This window comes from Neolamprologus brichardi, chromosome 14 (genome assembly GCF_056152115.1).
Source record: "Neolamprologus brichardi isolate AB-2024 chromosome 14, ASM5615211v1, whole genome shotgun sequence".
Classification (NCBI taxonomy): Eukaryota; Metazoa; Chordata; class Actinopteri; order Cichliformes; family Cichlidae; genus Neolamprologus; species Neolamprologus brichardi.
In genome coordinates, this window is record NC_142117.1 from 21,008,063 (window position 1) to 21,025,945 (window position 17,883).

At 38.4% G+C, this 17,883-nt stretch overlaps 1 protein-coding gene and 1 long non-coding RNA gene across 2 annotated transcripts in view; both read right to left on the minus strand.

Moving 5' to 3' along the window:
• Positions 1-1,177: 1,177 nt before the first annotated feature.
• Positions 1,178-7,591, minus strand: LOC148098874 (uncharacterized). Its single transcript, XR_015719987.1, has 4 exons — positions 7,461-7,591; positions 5,601-5,633; positions 2,681-2,758; positions 1,178-2,593 (listed from the first exon to the last, which is right to left on the minus strand). It is a non-coding gene; the product is annotated as an uncharacterized LOC148098874 (long non-coding RNA).
• A 435-nt stretch (positions 7,592-8,026) lies between these two features.
• Positions 8,027-17,883, minus strand: part of elna (elastin a) — a 45,936-nt gene continuing 36,079 nt past the window's right edge. The window contains exons 25-43 of the mRNA XM_087851631.1: positions 17,550-17,615; positions 17,410-17,436; positions 17,092-17,232; positions 16,959-16,997; positions 16,578-16,685; positions 16,375-16,401; positions 16,237-16,269; positions 15,914-15,997; positions 15,788-15,819; positions 13,515-13,542; positions 13,385-13,399; positions 13,233-13,262; positions 12,660-12,686; positions 11,628-11,675; positions 10,349-10,381; positions 10,155-10,253; positions 9,567-9,623; positions 8,933-8,977; positions 8,027-8,133 (exon numbers count right to left, since the gene is read on the minus strand). Of these exons, the coding sequence (XP_087707757.1) occupies positions 8,027-8,133; positions 8,933-8,977; positions 9,567-9,623; positions 10,155-10,253; positions 10,349-10,381; positions 11,628-11,675; positions 12,660-12,686; positions 13,233-13,262; positions 13,385-13,399; positions 13,515-13,542; positions 15,788-15,819; positions 15,914-15,997; positions 16,237-16,269; positions 16,375-16,401; positions 16,578-16,685; positions 16,959-16,997; positions 17,092-17,232; positions 17,410-17,436; positions 17,550-17,615 (1,046 nt within the window). The remainder of the gene's footprint in view (positions 8,134-8,932; positions 8,978-9,566; positions 9,624-10,154; positions 10,254-10,348; positions 10,382-11,627; positions 11,676-12,659; positions 12,687-13,232; positions 13,263-13,384; positions 13,400-13,514; positions 13,543-15,787; positions 15,820-15,913; positions 15,998-16,236; positions 16,270-16,374; positions 16,402-16,577; positions 16,686-16,958; positions 16,998-17,091; positions 17,233-17,409; positions 17,437-17,549; positions 17,616-17,883) is intronic.

Sequence of the window (17,883 nt, forward strand, 5' to 3'; positions counted from 1 at the left end):
AACAGGTTTGTAGTATTAACATGTAATTGCCAGCAGATTTATAGCAGACTGATTCAGTCTTATCGCACTAAAGACAGCAATAAAATGGTAATGAGGACGGCAGCTCACTGCAGGTGGTTGCATACCCGGTCTCCGTCTTCAAAGCACACAAATCACAGTAATCTTGCTTGTGCTGCAGTCTCCAAACACTGTTTTCTCATGTGTGAGTATAGCATTAGTGGACACCAAGTTGAAATATTTTTGCTTAAAAATCCTCATTGCTTAGACATGATGAACTTAACGCTTCTTAAAGCTACCTGCAGCCGGCAGTGTGCAAAATATACACAGAGCAATGCAAAAATTCTCAGTTTATGTGGGTTATAATAATAATTTATCATTATTATTATTACTAAATATATGTATTTCCCAAGGGGCTTCCTGCAATTAGACACATTTTTCTTCAAGAATCAGTGGCGCTGGTTCAGCGTCAGGAGTGTTGGTATGGGGAGATGGGAGTGGGATAGCTAAGCCAGGGCCAGAGGTTTGATCTGTTTGTCCCAGCGGCAGGTCGCCTGGTAACTGATTTAGTACACGTATGTACAAAGGGTTTGCCTACACCGATTACATGTTGGCTAAAGTAACACAAACACATTATTTCCTGTTAGAAATTAAGCAAGCTAACTAACACTAGGGAAATCAAGGAAACAGATTTACAGAAATGTGTAATTGCCAGCTGTAGAAAAACAGAATTCGACTAGAGTTTCACAGTGACATTGTTTTATGTCTGCAGTAAAGCCTCTGCTCCTGGAACAACAGTGTAAGCTACTTTTACAGGATGTGGCTCACGGGTCAGTGGCTCTCCCAGGAGATCTTCAGGGAACAGCAGTATGAGTTCATTACTTCCAGCTGGCACAATAAGAACACAGCTCATAGTCGCCATACTCTGGCAAAGTGTTCGCATCTAACCTGAGGTTTGTTTTCATTATAGAGAAGAAATCCTTCACATACAATAAATCTGATAAGTGATTCATTTTTCCTAGTGGAACAATAACAAAACTCATATGAAAAAAGCTCTAAAACAGGCAGGACTTGAACCCAGGTTATTTTCCAGCGTTGGACTGATTCGACACTCCCCGCCGGGTGATTTTGATCAGCCCTCAGGACGGGCAGGAAGAAGTAATGAATAAGAAGACGCGTGTTCTTTAAACACATTTTATTTTGTTATTTGTTAAAGCAAATAAAATGCCGGGATGTCCGGGAACAAGTCACATGTGTGCCGTGGAAACATAAAAAGTGCAAAACCACACTGTTCCTCCTTATAAAAACAGTTTTAAATAAAGATGAAGAGTATCCCACGCCACATAAGACAAGGTCTGACCCAGCGAGGCTCAAAGACAGTTCTTACACAGCACCGAGTGAAGGAACTGAAGCCATCAAATTAGTACAAAATACAGTACACAGTTACGGGAAGAGATGGGGGTCACTTGGCAACAGCGCTCATGAACCTTTGGTCAGTAAAGCCTTTGGTTTTGGTTTTTTTAAAGCAGCTCAAGTAAATAAAGAACAGGGATTTTGTGCCTCACATAAACACAGCGGCATTCCCATTAAAACAAAGTATTAATCTGTATTACAGTTAATAACAGTGAATAAATGCAAAAGCAAAGGATTGTTTTTTTTTAATGATCACACATTCCTGATAACAAAAAAGCTATGAGTCAAATCATGGTGCAACAAATCTTGAATAATGACCAGTTACATAAATGTAAATGAGACTAAACATTTGAAGCAGACTTAAACACGACACATAATGAAACACACACGCACATACACGTCGCGTACATACCAAAGCAGTGTCTGATTGATATTTAAACCCACTGCTTTTTGACTGTCTTCAGCAGAAAGTGTTTGGCAACATTTAACACAAAAAAAGCTGAGAAAACTGAACTGCACAGCAACAAGAATCAGCAAAGTTGGTGAGAGCAGATGGGTTGGCTGGAGCCCCAGTTACCACCGCTTTATACCCAGCAGGCCTAAAAATGGCAGCAGAGGAAATGGGGAGCCAGGAACCGCACTGACATTGGCTGGATATCATCAGATTTCGGCCTAGCTATGACCAACCCCACCCCTGTGACAGGTTGGAGACAAGCAGACGAGCCCTGTGCTGCCCAGTGAGACGGATCACCTTGATTTAGTTTAGGATTAAAGCAGAAAGGGAAATCACTTGTGGGTGACATTGACAGCCGATGGTACAGACAGAGTTTCAAACAAACGATACACACACGTGCAGGCGTGCGTGCACGGACGCAGCGGCACATGGTGGGCCGGTGCGGTACAGAATTAACTTGGTTAACTTGAACACGTTAATGATTAAAGGCACTGTCAATAACATACATCACATGTACAAAATTCTGGGTCGGTGGGTTTGTGTAAAAACAGACACTGAAGTCAAGTAAGTAAAAACAAACATCTTTACAGGTTGTCTAATGGGGCTTTGCATATAAAATGTACATTCTCGATCATGCAGTAGCACCATGGTTTCTTGAGGTCACTGGATCTCGAGAGATCCTCTACTTCCTCCTCCCACAGTATTTGCCCTGGCATCCTGCAACGCCACCTACAGCAAACACCGGCAACATTTTAGCCTTTGCAGCAACTTCTGTTTTTCAGGATGCTTCTTCAACAATGTGCACAAGTCTTTTACCTCTATAGAATCCTCCGCCTCCTCCTCCACCTGCACCACCAAAGAAGCCCTGCAGAGCACCGTACTTTGCTGCTTTGGCTGCAAAACAACAAAACAATATTGGTTATTATGTTTCCAATCTGAGGGTACTGGCCTTAATGTTTGCCAGAAGATTACCCGACTGGACACTGGGCAGATCTGTCCCTCTATTTTCCACGCATATATTTGAATATTCAACTGTTCTCTTGGCTTTTTTGTGGTTTTTGTTTCTATTTCTACAAGGAAAAACTTTATGTGTGTAAAATTTGGTACTTTAAAAAGAAAAAGAAAAAAAAAGAACACAATATGATTCATTTGCTTTCAACAAAATATTCTTCTAGTGCATAAATGTTTAAGAACTTGTCTTTTTCAGCATGTCTTATCAAAGTTCACATTTGATAAGTTCACGTTTCCCTGTAAGGATGCCCTTTAAAGCAGGAGACACTTGCCTCCAAACACAGGTGCTGGAAATTAAACTGTAGATGGATTTACTAGTGAAGTTTGCACTGCAGCCCGGCTCAGCAAGTTATATTAATAAGGTAGGTGATATATGACAGACAGCTGCTGATATACTGGACAAGAACTTTATCTTAATCTAATCAACACCACCAAGATGAGATGAATAATATTTATAATAAACTTCTACATATAAAGTTTTTGAATCCTGGTGACTGTGAAATACTTTTTAGGATGGCTGCTAAAAGGCACACTGATTTTACAAGTACTTTAGCAAAGATCATTTTGTCACATCATTGTGGGACTGCTCCACTATAAACCAGCCCAAGGAAGGATGTGAAAACCCTCACTGGTCATGTAATGGTATGACATGAAAATGCATGCATGTCTCAGACCACCAGCACCAGTTCCCCTACAGGCTACGTACTTTCTCCCCTCATTTTATTCCTGCATACCAACAGCTCCACCTCCAGTCAGTTAACCTTATGAAATTAGCAGATGACACTACCTCGATCGGGCTAATCAAAGGTGGGGATGAGTCTGCCTGCACTCAAAAAAATCTGTTGTTGGATGAATACAATTTAATCATGGCACCTTTTTCAATAACAATAAGTACAATAACCCATTTTTGACCATGTCAAACCAAGACATTTGGCATTTGGTGGTTTAATGTAATCAGATTACGTTGAATCAATGTAGTATACTTACATTGACTTGAAGTGATTTATTGAAGTATGTAAAGTGAAATTTGTTTTAATTCATTCTACACAAGTTAAAAACTTGGAAAACACAATGAAATCTGAATGACTACTTTGTTAATCAAGGCAATAACTGCTAGTCTTGCTTAATGAACCAATATGAGGGTTGATGATTTCATAGAGACATACAACCATTTGTACTTACATTCATGGGTAATTTAGAATTACCCATTAAACTAACTCTAATTACACACTGCAAACCAGCCAGATTGTGGATTTGAACCCAGGCCCTTCTTGCTGTGAGGCAACAGCACTAACCATCATCATGCCACCAAGCTGTCAAGCCAGGCTTAACAAAACTAGGAAAACTATGATTACAAGGCTTGATGCAGAATTTTCTGTACGTTTTTGTCCTTGACAGGTTAAACCAGAATAAATAGCGATAGCATACACGTGGTGTGGGTGCAGTTGTCTGCCTCTTAAAACTCCAGCGATTTTCCTGCAGTTTGACATTTAATGTGATTTTGTGAATTTTGTGAGTCCAGGCAACGAACCACTCTTACTAGATTGATCTTGTTGAGATGACATGATACAAATTAAGTTGCTGAATTTCATGCAGATGCTACATGATTTAATTACGTTCACCATAGAAACATTAACATTATTCTTAATTAAAGTTTTAGTTGTTTCCTATCTTATCTTCTTCTTACTGTGTTGATCCCATATGTTAAGATCATTCACATGTCTGTGTTCCCCCCTTTAGTTACAATTCTTCCTTCCTGTTTTATTTTGATAGATACCTGTCTTTGATTATCTTCACCTGCATCTTGTCATCCGCTTCTCCTAGTTACTCTCATGTGTAGGGTTGTCTCCCCTTCAGTTTTGTCTCAGCATCTGTTATCCTCTTTGTGTCCCTTTTTTGTTTCCATCATCTATCAGACTTTGAAATCAGATTGAATTAAGGTTCACTTTTTGTTTACGCCTCTGCATTTGACGCCTCATCTTGTGATTAATGACATCTCTATCACCACCTTATATGTTGCTGCCAAACACAAATGCTGACTGCACCATGTTGTCTGCTCTACTAAGAAGGCAACTGGCTGGAATCTGCACTTCTCCCACGGGGGCTTTTTAAGTCACTTGCCTCTGGCAGGGGGTTGCAGACCATTAGGACCTACATCTCAAGGCACAAGAACATTTTCTTCCCGTCAACAGTTGGACTGCTTAATTATCCTCCGGTCACGTTATAAGTAACATGTTACACTAACACATGCTTATTCAGGGCATTTTATAAAAAAAAATCCTGGTTTGGCTAAAGTTTTGTCAATAAACCTAATTCAGATTTCATTCAGAGACTTGAAAGCCCTTGAAAGCTGTATGTCAGGTACTTTGAGTGATCCAACGAGTGATATTATAGCCTCTAAAATAGCATGCGCTTTCTATGAAATTATCCCACTCACAGGAGTAATTTAGTTCAGGGAGATACAGATTATGGTGTGTTCATCATACGGCTGAGCTACACCATCTGCACTCACCAGCACACACCCATTTTCCAAACTCATCTCGATAATCTGGCATGTTGGCGTGCTCTGCCAAAAAGTAGATTTAATGAGAGATGAACTGGAAAATGAGCAGAGCTTCAGGGAACAGTCGCTCACAGAAACAATGCCTTTATAATGTGCAAAAAAATGATGTTTTCTTTTTGCATGTGTGAAGTAATGTAATGAGAGGACATGGAGTTTTGGTACCTTGTTGAGGAGTCAGCGGGGCCGGCACATATCCTACACAACAGGAAAGACAAATACAAGAATAGGTGTCAGCAGAGCAATGTTAGGATGAAACCACTTTGGGTCTGTCACACAGGTGGATTCATTTCTCTCAGCCAGGATGTGGTTAGAATTAAACTGTTGACATTATAGAGGATCGCACAGGAGGCACTTAAATGTAGAGCTGAGCTGTTTGTTCCAGACACATTTTCAGTGCGGACAAGTGACCAGATTTTATGCAGACAATAGTCTTCTCCTATCTGTGTTTTGTATTTAAAATACCGACATTTAATCTTGTGGATAGAGGTGCATAAGGTTTGTCTGCTTAAACTGAAGAAATGTCAGATAAATGTGCGTTAACATGTTTAATTATTTTAAACTTAAAATGGAAAAGTTCACAAATCCTTTTGGTTTAAAAAAAAAAACCTTCAGTGTTTAGGATAGTCAAAATATTTATGAATAATTAATCAAATTCAAATTAAACTAAAACATTCCAGATATTTAAAGTTTAATATGTTTTTTTAAAGTTGGATAAGAGGACACAGTAGATATCTCTACTGTAGCTTAACGAGTAAGAGATCATGATAAGCATAACATGGAAACTGTGCAGAAGCTGGAGCTGCGTTTACGTGAAAGTGGCCGACATAAAGGAAAGGAGAGGGAAGAATAAATACAGATGAGGTAATCAGGTAATATTTTTCCTAATGTGGTTTCCGAATCATTTACGGCATGTGAATATTGTTGCAAGAAAGTGAAACCTTCTGTTACTCCCCTCTCCTTTTCTTTAAGCTCTAAAGTGGAGGCAGTTTCCTGTCTGCCTGTTACATGGGTAATAGCGTCTCAACATTAATCCAGCTCCTGATCCAGAAACAAGGACAAACAGTTAAACAATCATCCATGCGCCAAATCCTCTGCTCGGTGGAGGCAGGTTTATTTTACCAATGCACTTATCAGTGCTATGAATGTACTGTGAATTACAGTTTTTCATTAGGTACACCTATTCAACTGCTTGTTGATGCAAATATCTAATCAGCCAAGGGTCAAGACGGCATGCTGAATTTCAAACTGCTTATCAGAATGATGAAAGAAGACGATTTGATTTAAGTGACTTTGTTGTGAGACTGGCTGGTCAGAGTATTTCAGAAACTGCTGAGCTACTGGGATTGTCCCCAACAACCATGTCTAGGGTTTACTGAGAATGGGCTGAAAAAGAGAAAATATCCAGCAGGTTGCTGTTGTCTGGCTGAAACTGCCTTGCTGATGTCAGAGGAGAATCACCACATGATTCGACAGGAAAGCAACAGTTACTCAAATAACCACTTGTTACAACCGAGATTTGCATCTTTTTTTCTTTTTTCTTGAACAACAGAAGGCTGGAAAGATTGTCTGCTGTGACAATACAGCTGATGAATGAATGATGAATCTATGCAACAAACAATTAAGGCCGTTCTGAAGGTAAAATTGGACCTACTTGGTACTAGCAAGGTACATCTAATAAAGTAGCTCATGAGTATACTTCAGTCTGCTTTACTGAAAAGTAGTATTAGAGCCTCTTTTTTTGGAGTTCTTATTCTTGCGTGAAAGTCCACCTCCGATACAGCCACACACTCTTAAAACATCCTACCACTGTTCTCTGCCTTTGATCCCACCTTCTAAAGATAAATGGCTCTATTTTCTCATTTGTCAACACTGATTTATGGCACAACCTGCGCCCTTAAAAGGTCACTACACAGAAGTGTTTATCACCAACAACAGGTAGCAGGTAGTATGTAACATAATGTGTGCTGTGAATTCATCAATATACTTTAATCAAAATGTGCATAAAGGAAGTAGTTGTTTTACCTTGGTAGTACTGCTGGGGGTATCCTCCTCTGTAACCAGGAACTACATTTGAAATTTGAAAAAACATTTTTAATGGAGACCTCACAGGCCTACAGATAGAAAATATATCACACGATATGAATTGGATTCATGTATAGAATCTATTTGTGTTGGCAGTAAATTGATTTGCACTAAATGTTTTACAAGTAAGTTATGATTAAACAACCCAGCATTACTCTGAATATGACAACTTGACCTGATTTTCATAATTACGGATCTCTCAGTTTGGCAAACCTCCCTGATGGAAAAACTGTGCTGCAAAAATGAAAGGTATTAAACCATCTGCAGTAACATTTCACACAGACGGATGTGTCTGTGTTCACTGGGAGATGGATTAGGGCAGACCGTTTTTATGACTAGCTGTAGCCGGGCAGTATCTGTGGGGAAGTGAGAGCAGGCGGCACTGTCGGCTGCTGCTGTGTGATTGCAATGATCCATCATGGGTGGGCAGAGGAAGAGGAGAAGAGGCAGGTCTAAAAGCTGTGCAAGTGTAAATATGGCTGTGGACCTCTGAACAGAAATATGCATCATCTTAAACTGCTTAAGAATAAAAAGGAGAGGGACTGAGTGGTAAAAATGTCACTGTGGTCCTCACCTTGTTGGTATCCGCCACCACCTCCAATATTGCCGTAGCCTGCTCAAATTAAAAGACAATAAAGAAACAATTCAAATGTTTCTTTTCTTCTGATATACAGCAAATCCAACTTTCTAAGTTCCATATTTCTATGGATTGTAGTTTTTTTCTGTGTGTATTACTCCAGCATTATTGCTTCAGGCCCTAAACTGGCATGTGGCCAGTGGCTCAGCTAACGTCACATTAACGTCCTCATCCAAATTTCCCCTGGCAGAATTTTGCTATTTCAGGGCAGGACTCCCCAGGGGGGTTGTGTTATCTTCAAACAATCCAACAGTGATGTTCTGCACAGTAATATGGTCTCCAGGGCAAAATGATGTGTTGTTGACTTGCTCCATTTACAGACTCCTAACGGAACAGAAATACTGCAGGGATTACTGCCCTTGGTGGAGCTTGCCTTTGCAGAAGCTGGAGTTAAAAAAAAAATGGCTGAATCACTTTATTTCAGGCCACATTTCTCACTGGTAAACAAACTCTGCTAAAGAGAGAGAATATGGTACTGTAAATGTCTACAAAGTGTCTTTTTGATACACGTAATCTGAGTAAATCTAGTGATTTTGGTTTGACAGCAACTCGCTAAAAAACAAAACCTATTTTAAAAGATCCAGTACTGAATTTTTGAGGCTTAATTTGAAGAGGAAGTGAGGTGGACGTTTCCCAAACACTGTTTCTGGGAAACTGTGTTTTCAACATAAAGTACACAGTGGCCACAAGCTATAGGAAAACACATTCACAGCACATTTCCCATGTTTACATTGTGCTTTCATGTGCGGCAGCAGTACCAGGCCTGTTACATTACCTGGTTTTGGCGCTTTAGCTGCAGCTCCAGGATACGCAACTCCACCTGTCACACAGCGAAAAAATGGCTTACATGCAATGACACTTTAATCTATTACTATAGCCATCCTGCTTAGGACTGAGAGCCACATAAAGAATGAGAAACTCTTTGAATAATGCCCCCAGTTGTTTTCCTTCCTTAAAGTGGTTTCTCATTCCTGATACGCTGCACCCTGCACAGCAACTTATCAGCATTTTGGCCAATTTCCTGCAAAGGAAGTGCCATGAGATCACATCTCTTCACCAACTGTCACTTTGTGCACTGGACTGGATGATTTTGTTGTTGTTTTTTAAAGTTAGGGAAACATTAGGCATCAATGCTGACGGGCTCGCCTCGTTTTATATATACCTTGTCCAAGCAGAGTGTATCCCCCTGAATCATGGTGACATCTAATAGATAACTCATCTCCTACAGTTCGAGAAGGCGTTATGCTCAGTGAAGGAATTACAAAAAGGGTCTAATGATAATACGATGTTCCCTGATTTCAACAAGTCCTGCTAAAAAGCAGGATGCACTCTTATTTCCTGATTAAAAATTACTAATACGTTATAATAATTTAGCTTCCTGCAAGTACATTTTCTTAGGGCTCACTGACCTTGATAACCTCCTGCAGCCAGTGGGATTCCTGGTCTCTCTCCAACACCACCCACAGCTACAAACACAAAACACAACAATGCTGAGACTGCATGTGCACAAGCTTCTGCAAAAACACAAACATGATAGCAGTTATCACGCTCTGTATTTATCTAATTATTCCATTATTAGTTCTTCAATTCTGACAGTCGAAACTTTCATATATTTCAGTACTCTAAATATTGTTTAATTTGAATTTGTTATCAAGTACCAAACAATGAAACACACTTTGGCTATGACTACACTTTGTGTTAAAATGAAACATATTGTACATGCATTCATTCAGAATTTACATTTTTAAGTGTTTTTTATTGTGTTCTGTATGTCGTACCATACAACGGTTTTGTTCATCCAGTGTCTTTCCACTTTGTGTTTTGCATAAAAATCATTACACCATAATTATAAGACATTAGAGTGTCTCTCATAGATAAAGAAAAGATTATAGGCAAGATTTTTGCACCAGCTTTAGTCTTATAGTATATTTAAAAAAGTTTAAGTTACTAAAACGGTTTGGTTGCTTGAAGGTGAAAGTAGAAATGGATTCGAGTACCTGGAGGTTTCAGAGGCTTTGCTCCAGGCAGTGTTCCAGTTCCAGGCCCAGTTCCAGGCCCAGTTCCAGGCCCAGTTCCGGGTCCAGTGCCTAAAGGTACTAAAGCACAAAAAAAAGAGTAGAAATATACCTCACTGCTCTTTAAACAAAATCTATGAGAGCCAAAACACAATAAACTTAAACAGGAAACTTGCCTCCATAAGGTGCTCCATAAGGATAGCCAGTACCTAGGGAGTAAAAATAGAAGACCCCAAAAACCAAAGGTTTATTTATTCAAGTGATTAATCATTAAATAAAATGTACTCTGTAGAAACTGAATGTATACGTACTTATGTAACAAAATTACATAGAAAATTTACATTTATTAAATTAGTTAAATCAACAGTTTGGGCATAACATTTACCCTGAGTGCACAAACGAGTAAACGTCAAACAGTAGACTTCATGTTATAACGTAGAATTTCAAATCCCTGCCATGTTAATACTGGGAAAAACTGAGATTTACTCGATAGGCATCAGACAAAAGTGAGAAACAAAATCAACAGTCAACAAAAATAATAACAGATTCTACTCGGTATCACACTGTTATTGATGATCCTTTACATTAATTAAAAAACTGTAAAGGTAACAAATACTTTATCTTGAGAGTTTATAATATTTTAACGTTTAATTTTTTGTCATATTGTGTGTTTTAATGTTAGTAAAAAATGTTTCTTTGTTTTTATTTTTAATTATCTATCAGGAGAGTCTCCTGTTACCAACAAAATTTCTCAGTTTTACAATTCTATTCAAAAGAATTACATCAAAGCTTGAAAAAAAGTGCACAATAGGTAAAATGCCCTAAAAGTGCAAACGAGCAGATGCACAAAACTGATGACTATTCAGTCTGTTGCAGGTATAATTGGCCTGATGCAGCTTTTTGTTGGTTTCATTGATCCAGGCTGAAGAATCGTTAACTGTCTGCACAGAGAGTGCACGTTAAGAAGGATGCATCATGTGTAGCTTGACAGTGGATGTGATTATAAAAACAAATTAATCAATATTTGGATTGAGACTAAAATGACAGGGTAAGATGCTGTCTGTGTGTTTGCGTAAGTAATGAGCAGCAGCAGCAAACATGACAGTAGTGCTGAAATTAATCTGTGATATGTCACAATTTAGTCTTTTAACTGTGCCATACTGATCATATGCATAATGCACAACTCTAATAATTAGAAACTTTTAAATACAAATTCATTTACAAACTGTATAAATCCAGATATAAACATCTAGGCTTGGTGTAAGCTACAGATGGCTAAAATATTATGTACTAAATTCAGACAATATTCAGTTGAACTCCTTAAATGCACATCTAGTATTTTGTGGCGAAGGAGTGAGGAAAACATTAACAGATCACATGGAAGAGAATCAGAGACAATATCTTATGCTTTATCGTACAAATGAGTGATAGTTAAAATATCTAGTTCCTCTTTACCTGGTATAAATGGCTTGGGTGCTTTTCCAACTGTTCCAACACCAGGACCTGAAAACAGCCGCGCCTTTTACTTTTACAGTCAAAGAGAAAAAACCCGATAGCGGGTATGTTTGTATTGGTCTCCACCATGTGGCCAGATGGATCCAGCATACTTTCATGAATTTTAAGTTAGAAAACATACAGGAGACTGAGGGATTAAAACAACACGGCGCGCCTGACTTGTTGTTGAACTCCAGTTAAAATAACAGATAGAATAATAAACTGCCCAACATGTGTGATGAAAAAAAGAAAGGTAAAAAAGGAAAACCTATTAAAACCAGTTAGAAAACAACAGTTTGATCCGTTAATTTAAAATCCTTAACTATTCTGACATTTTTAATACATTTAATTTAATTTAGCATATCGTGTTTAGTTCCTTTAACTATTACAGTCACAAGAATGGGTAGAATTACACTCACTGGCCACTTCATTAGGTACATCTGTGCAGTCCCTTTAGGCCACAGTGGATCATCTGCCTCCATCTCACCCTGTTCTTAGCATCCTCCACAGTCACACCAACCCTCTGCATGTCTTCATTCACTATATCTATAATTTTTGCTCTCCTCTTTTCCTCTATCTGGGCAGCTCCATTTTTTTTTTTTTATACATTCTTTGTCCAACATATTCACTGTCGAAGCCATCTCAGCCTCGCTTCTCTAACTTTGTCTCCAAAGTCAACATCTTCAGCTTGGCCTCCTGTCATTTTTCTCTTGAGTTCTCTGTACACAATCGAATAGACCATTTTTGGGATGTGATGTAACGAGAGATTTCCATCATCCATGTACAGTCAACAAATCTGTAGCAAATGTGTGATGCCATCACGTAAATATGGACGAAAATCTCTGAGGAATGTTAAAACACCTTTTTGTGGCCAGTGAGTGAGGCGTGATAGGGTGAAACTTAACTCTTATTTTCCTTTTTTTCTTTCTTATTTCTAAATTACAAATTAATCAGTACATTTTGCTCAATTTTGATTAAAAAATATAAACTTACCAGGTTGAACTTGGCGTGAAGTGTCAACTAGAAACACAGGCAACGGTTACATTCATTAAAATATGTCAAAATGACAAGTAATGTAATTTCAGTAATAATAAATGTAACAGGGCCGGTATGCCAAACTCATTTCACTTTAAGGGCTACATAAAGCTCATGCTGTTAGTGTAAAGAAGTTTAAGTGCATATTTAATCCCAGAGATAAGAAATAAATATTGTTATAATATAAACAAATGCTGTTGTAGTAAATGAAATAAATCTGACAGTGTGACACTGTAAGGAGATTACAAAGAAAGTTCTGGTAGCTCATTGTCCAAACTGTCCCTTACGTATAAACCACAATGTTTCAACTGAAAATACAGTTAAAAGAACAAAATTGATGCCCTCCTCTAAAGCTGTCCAGTTGGCCGGATTCGGCCAATTCTGGCCCCCTGGCCTTGTGTTTGACACCCCTGTCATAGACTTTACAGATTAACAGAAGCTACAAGCTTTTGTTAAAAGATCCATTGAAATAAGTGGCTTAATGGCACATGTTGAATACGTATCGAAAGGAAAAAGAAAAACTGTTCTTACCACCAGCGGGAGCATCAACTCCCGTTCCAACTGTCACACGGGAAACACAAAAGTAAAAGTTTTGTCACGTTTAATGTTTGAATGAAGCCCAAATCATGAACCTCTGAGTATTTTCGGTATATTTCAATATGAGAGGATTTTGACATATTTACCAACACCTGTGCCAGCTGTAAAGTAAAAAAAAGAAAAAGAAAAAGAAAAAGTATAATAATGTTTAGATAAGCACAGTAAGCATACTTTCCCTGTTAACAAGGATATACAGGATTAATGTGAACTACTTACCACTAGGCTGAACAATTCCACCAGAAACTGTCAGAGGAGTCAGAAATAACATTTATTAAAACAAACAGACACACATGAGAATCAAATGAAGCAAAAACCTGCATGTTTGTTTCCAACTTACCACCTGTGTTCACCCATCCACCATGAGAGTAAAGAAAAAAGAAAGAAAAAAAGTTAGAAAAGTGCCTTTTACTTTTTTGTCCTTTCAGATGAGCCCAACTAATATCAACAAAATCAATGGTTTCCATTAATTGGATTTGGGAATGCAAGGAAATAAATAAAAGACAATCTTCTAGGATTTCATGCAACTACGAAACAACTAATCTAATAAAAAGTGTAAAGTAGCTGCTTTTCAGTTTATTCAGTGTTTATTTAATAATAAAGGACTTTAAGTGCAGTGATTTTACAAACTTAAACTGTGTAAATATCACAAAAAACTGTCTGTCAAACTATGTGCACAAGTAGTCATGTTCCTAAACAAACCTCTGTGGAGAATATGAGGAATTAAAACAGAAAAGATCGCTACCCATTAATCTACCCGTTCCCTCTAAAGGACTAATGCAGTGAATAGTACACAAATTGCAGTTATGACGCTATAATGAAAGCAATGCATCAAGCACAGCAAGCTACGAGGTAAAAAGTAAAGGAGTGCACAAGTTGAGTGCTAGAGAAAGAGAAAAAAAAGCAGCCCCAAATTATGCAACACTAACAGGAAGTTGAAGAGGCAAGACAGGTTAAAGTGGACCTATTATGCTGCCGTTCTTTTTATTTTTATGAGTTCACTTATTTATTTTGGTGATGTGAATACTGTTGGATATATTAAACATAAACTCTTAATCCCTATAAAACTGAATAAGCCTAAACCAAAAGCCTTCATTGTGCTCTAGATACTCAGTTTCAGACAGTTTTCCTACTCTTGGATCTGTATGATGTCAAAGAGGGACATCATATCAGACACGCAGCTCTGGCTGTCTGCATAGAAGCTCCACCCACCTGCTGCTGAAGTCTTCTTTTAGTGAGGGGCAGCCAATCAGAAGAAGGTCGGCTCAAAGGAAGAATAGCTAAAACTGAGGTGCACTAATGCTTAACTAAGGTAACAAAGAATAATTTTGAGCTATGATTCAAAACTACTCTATATAGTCCAAGAATAAAACTCTGGAGCTTGAAGCAAGCATGATAGGTCTGCTTTAAAACGACTTTTCTTTCAGGACTTTGTGAAGCACAGTGTCCAGGCACTATATGTGAGACAGCTCTCTCACGTATTTGACAGAGTACATAATGCTGCTTCCCTTTAGCAGAGTATATATATAATACTGTAAAAAAGGTAATTGGTTCCCATTCTTTACAGTCCCAAAAAGAAGTGGAGTGCTACTTACTACAGCTAATGCATGCTCATGAGACATTTCTATAGTATTTCCAAACAGTATTTGAGAAAGTGAACTCTCTAGATCTTGGAAAATTTAATTTAGCTTTGTATAAATTATAAATACTCTCATAAGGCATAATTTCTTGATGTAATAATTTGATTTAAATAAATAGTAATTATCAAGACAGAAGCAAAAAGGGTCCAAATCATCTCAACGACTCCAATTAAAAATGATGTTTTTGAATGCAGTGATGAAATGAAGTTAAAAAAAAATCACATTCTCGAATACTGAATAGATAAATATATATATTAGATCAAAACTCAACTACAACTGCAAACATCAAATAAATGCCTTATATTTTAATTTATGGTCAAAGACTTCAAGCAAACCGAGCCTTACTGGGATCTGGGACCTCTGGGGTCTTGCCAGTTGTGGCAATATCAGTGGGCTCTGCCAAAAAGATGACAAGTACCAGTTTGATCCAGCGTGAATTCCACGGGCACGAGAAAAGGCAGAAGCTGTGAAGTGGACCAAAGCACTGCCACAGCTTGGAGGCTGCAAAGCTGCAGGTGGTCAACGGCTTGTAGCAATATCATTAAAACTGGGAAATTGTGTGGGCAGAAAAGGAGTGAAGGGGCAAATACGTTTACCACTAAGTAGAGAGCAACTGTCAAAAACAAGAAAAAAATGGCGTGGCAGGTGAGCCGTGTGTGTGTTTTATTGCTAAAGTCATGCAAGCAGTGTGCTGAAGCTCCCAATAAGCTTCTGAGGCTTAAAAATGAAAATCCACAAGTCCCTTCAGTTTGCTGTTAACTTTTTACATTTGCTGTATTATAGAAATACTCTAACTGTGGCAGACAAATCCTCCTTTCATACAGTATGTAATCAGCTGGGACATTTCACCATACCTGGCCGAGGAGTTCCACTGACATCCTTTGCTGTGGAAGCAATAATAGATCATTTAAAATTTACAACTATGAAAAGGTGCAAACAAACAAACAAACAAACAAGAAGCTGTACTCTAAGCTTTACCTGGTTTTCCAGGAACTAATTGACCAGGTACAACAGAGCCATTTGGAAAACTGACAGGTGTGTATGGAGTCACTCCTGGAACTACTGCAATGATACAACATTTTAAATTCATCCAAATTCCGTCTATAATTTGCCAGAACCCTAACTTGTTTCCCATCATGACATGGACCCTGATACCTGATGTCATTGGTGGATAAAGCTTTACTCCAGTTGACTGTAATTGGCTGTGATTCGGTATTTTATCTTTTAACCAACTTCTGCATCTTTGCATCTTTATTATAAAACAATGTAGCTTTTTATATTAGTTTTGAGGTTCTCCTTACCGTATTTTGGTGCTTTTGCTCCAACTGGAACTCCTGTGTAAAAACACATTGTCATTAATACTCATATCATGACATTGTTTGATGTTACTTGAATTCTATAATCACATTCAATGGCTATTTGGTGTTTTCATGCAGTACCTCCAGGTAGACCTCCAGTTCCAACTCCTAATTAAAAGAACCAGAACCAGCTGCATCATTAATTTGCAACTAAGACAATATAAAAATTTATAGAAACGATTAAGTGAAAAATTCCTTAAGTGACAGAAAACTGTACTCTTTCTCTCAGAATCATCAAGGAAATGTTGCAGCACTTATATGCTTGTGTGGTCGTTTCACCTTACCGTATTTAGCAGCTTTTGCGGCGGGGGAGTACGGTCCACCTGCAACTCCTGATCCTCCAATAGGAACTCCTCCAGGTCCTAGCCCTGTTCCGACTCCTCCAGGAACTCCTACATTAGTGCAGGTGGTACAATTAGTTCACAAGTATTAAAATCTAAAGTGAAGTTAGATTAATGAGTAAGAATACATTCATGGCCGAGGAAATATTTCTCAACGTGCAGGATTTATGCAGTTTTATACTTATTTCTGCTTCCTTATTTAGAAGTTTTTGCAGCAGGGGAGTGTGAGCCACATACTGCTGCTAATACAGTTTAGTATTTCTCTCCATATTGCATTGGTGTCATTTTCATCATATTAGAGTGTAATCAAAACAAAAGCCTTACCATACTTTGGTGGTTTGACTCCAGCACCACCTCCAAAACCTGTAAGAAACCAAACAAAGTTTGCATCTGAATTATCACAAACGACAGAGAAGAAGTTCTTTAAAAACAAACAAACAAACCTTTAGCGACTTACCACCCAATCCACCACCAGGGACTACCTGTCCTGCTCCCCCTGGGACAACCCCTCCTCCTCCTGGGACAACCCCTCCTCCTCCTGGGACAACCCCTCCTCCCCCTGGGACAACCCCTCCTCCTAGGCCTGCTCCTGGCACTCCTATAAAATGTGTCAGCACAGCTTTAACAGACCAAAATAAATCCAATATTGCATTAAAGGCACAACCTTTAAAACTGTATCACTGGATTTATGTATTAATATGTTGATAGACTTGTATAGGTGGAATACGTTTGGCAAATATTATGAGGTACCAAACTGTAAATATCAAAGTCTCACCATATTTAGGAGGTTTGGCTGCCAAAGCTGCACCAAAGTAAGGACAAAAGGTAAGATATCAGGACAAAGTGAATAAGATTGAAAAATATAATTGAATCCTTGAAATATCTAAAAATATTATGTCCACGTGGCAAGCTTACATCCATATCCTGGTAAAAATCCACCACCTCCACGAACACCTGGAATAAACCCTCCACCACCTTGACCTTTAAGGAAAAATATAATTATTTGGTCTGGAATTGTTTTTCTTTTTTTCCATTTATTTAAATGATATGATGGTATTTAAACTCAGGGCCCTGCTGGCTTCAGGGAGAGACTCTGCCAACCGTCAGCAAGGATGGCTTCTCTCACCAAGCCTGTTCTTTTTTGATTAAAGGTTGTCAGCCACCGCTCACCGTTTCTCTGCAGGCTTTATTAAATGGAAACTTCCACGACAAATTGCTTGCAGCATAATATGCTGTCTGTCTTTTTTCC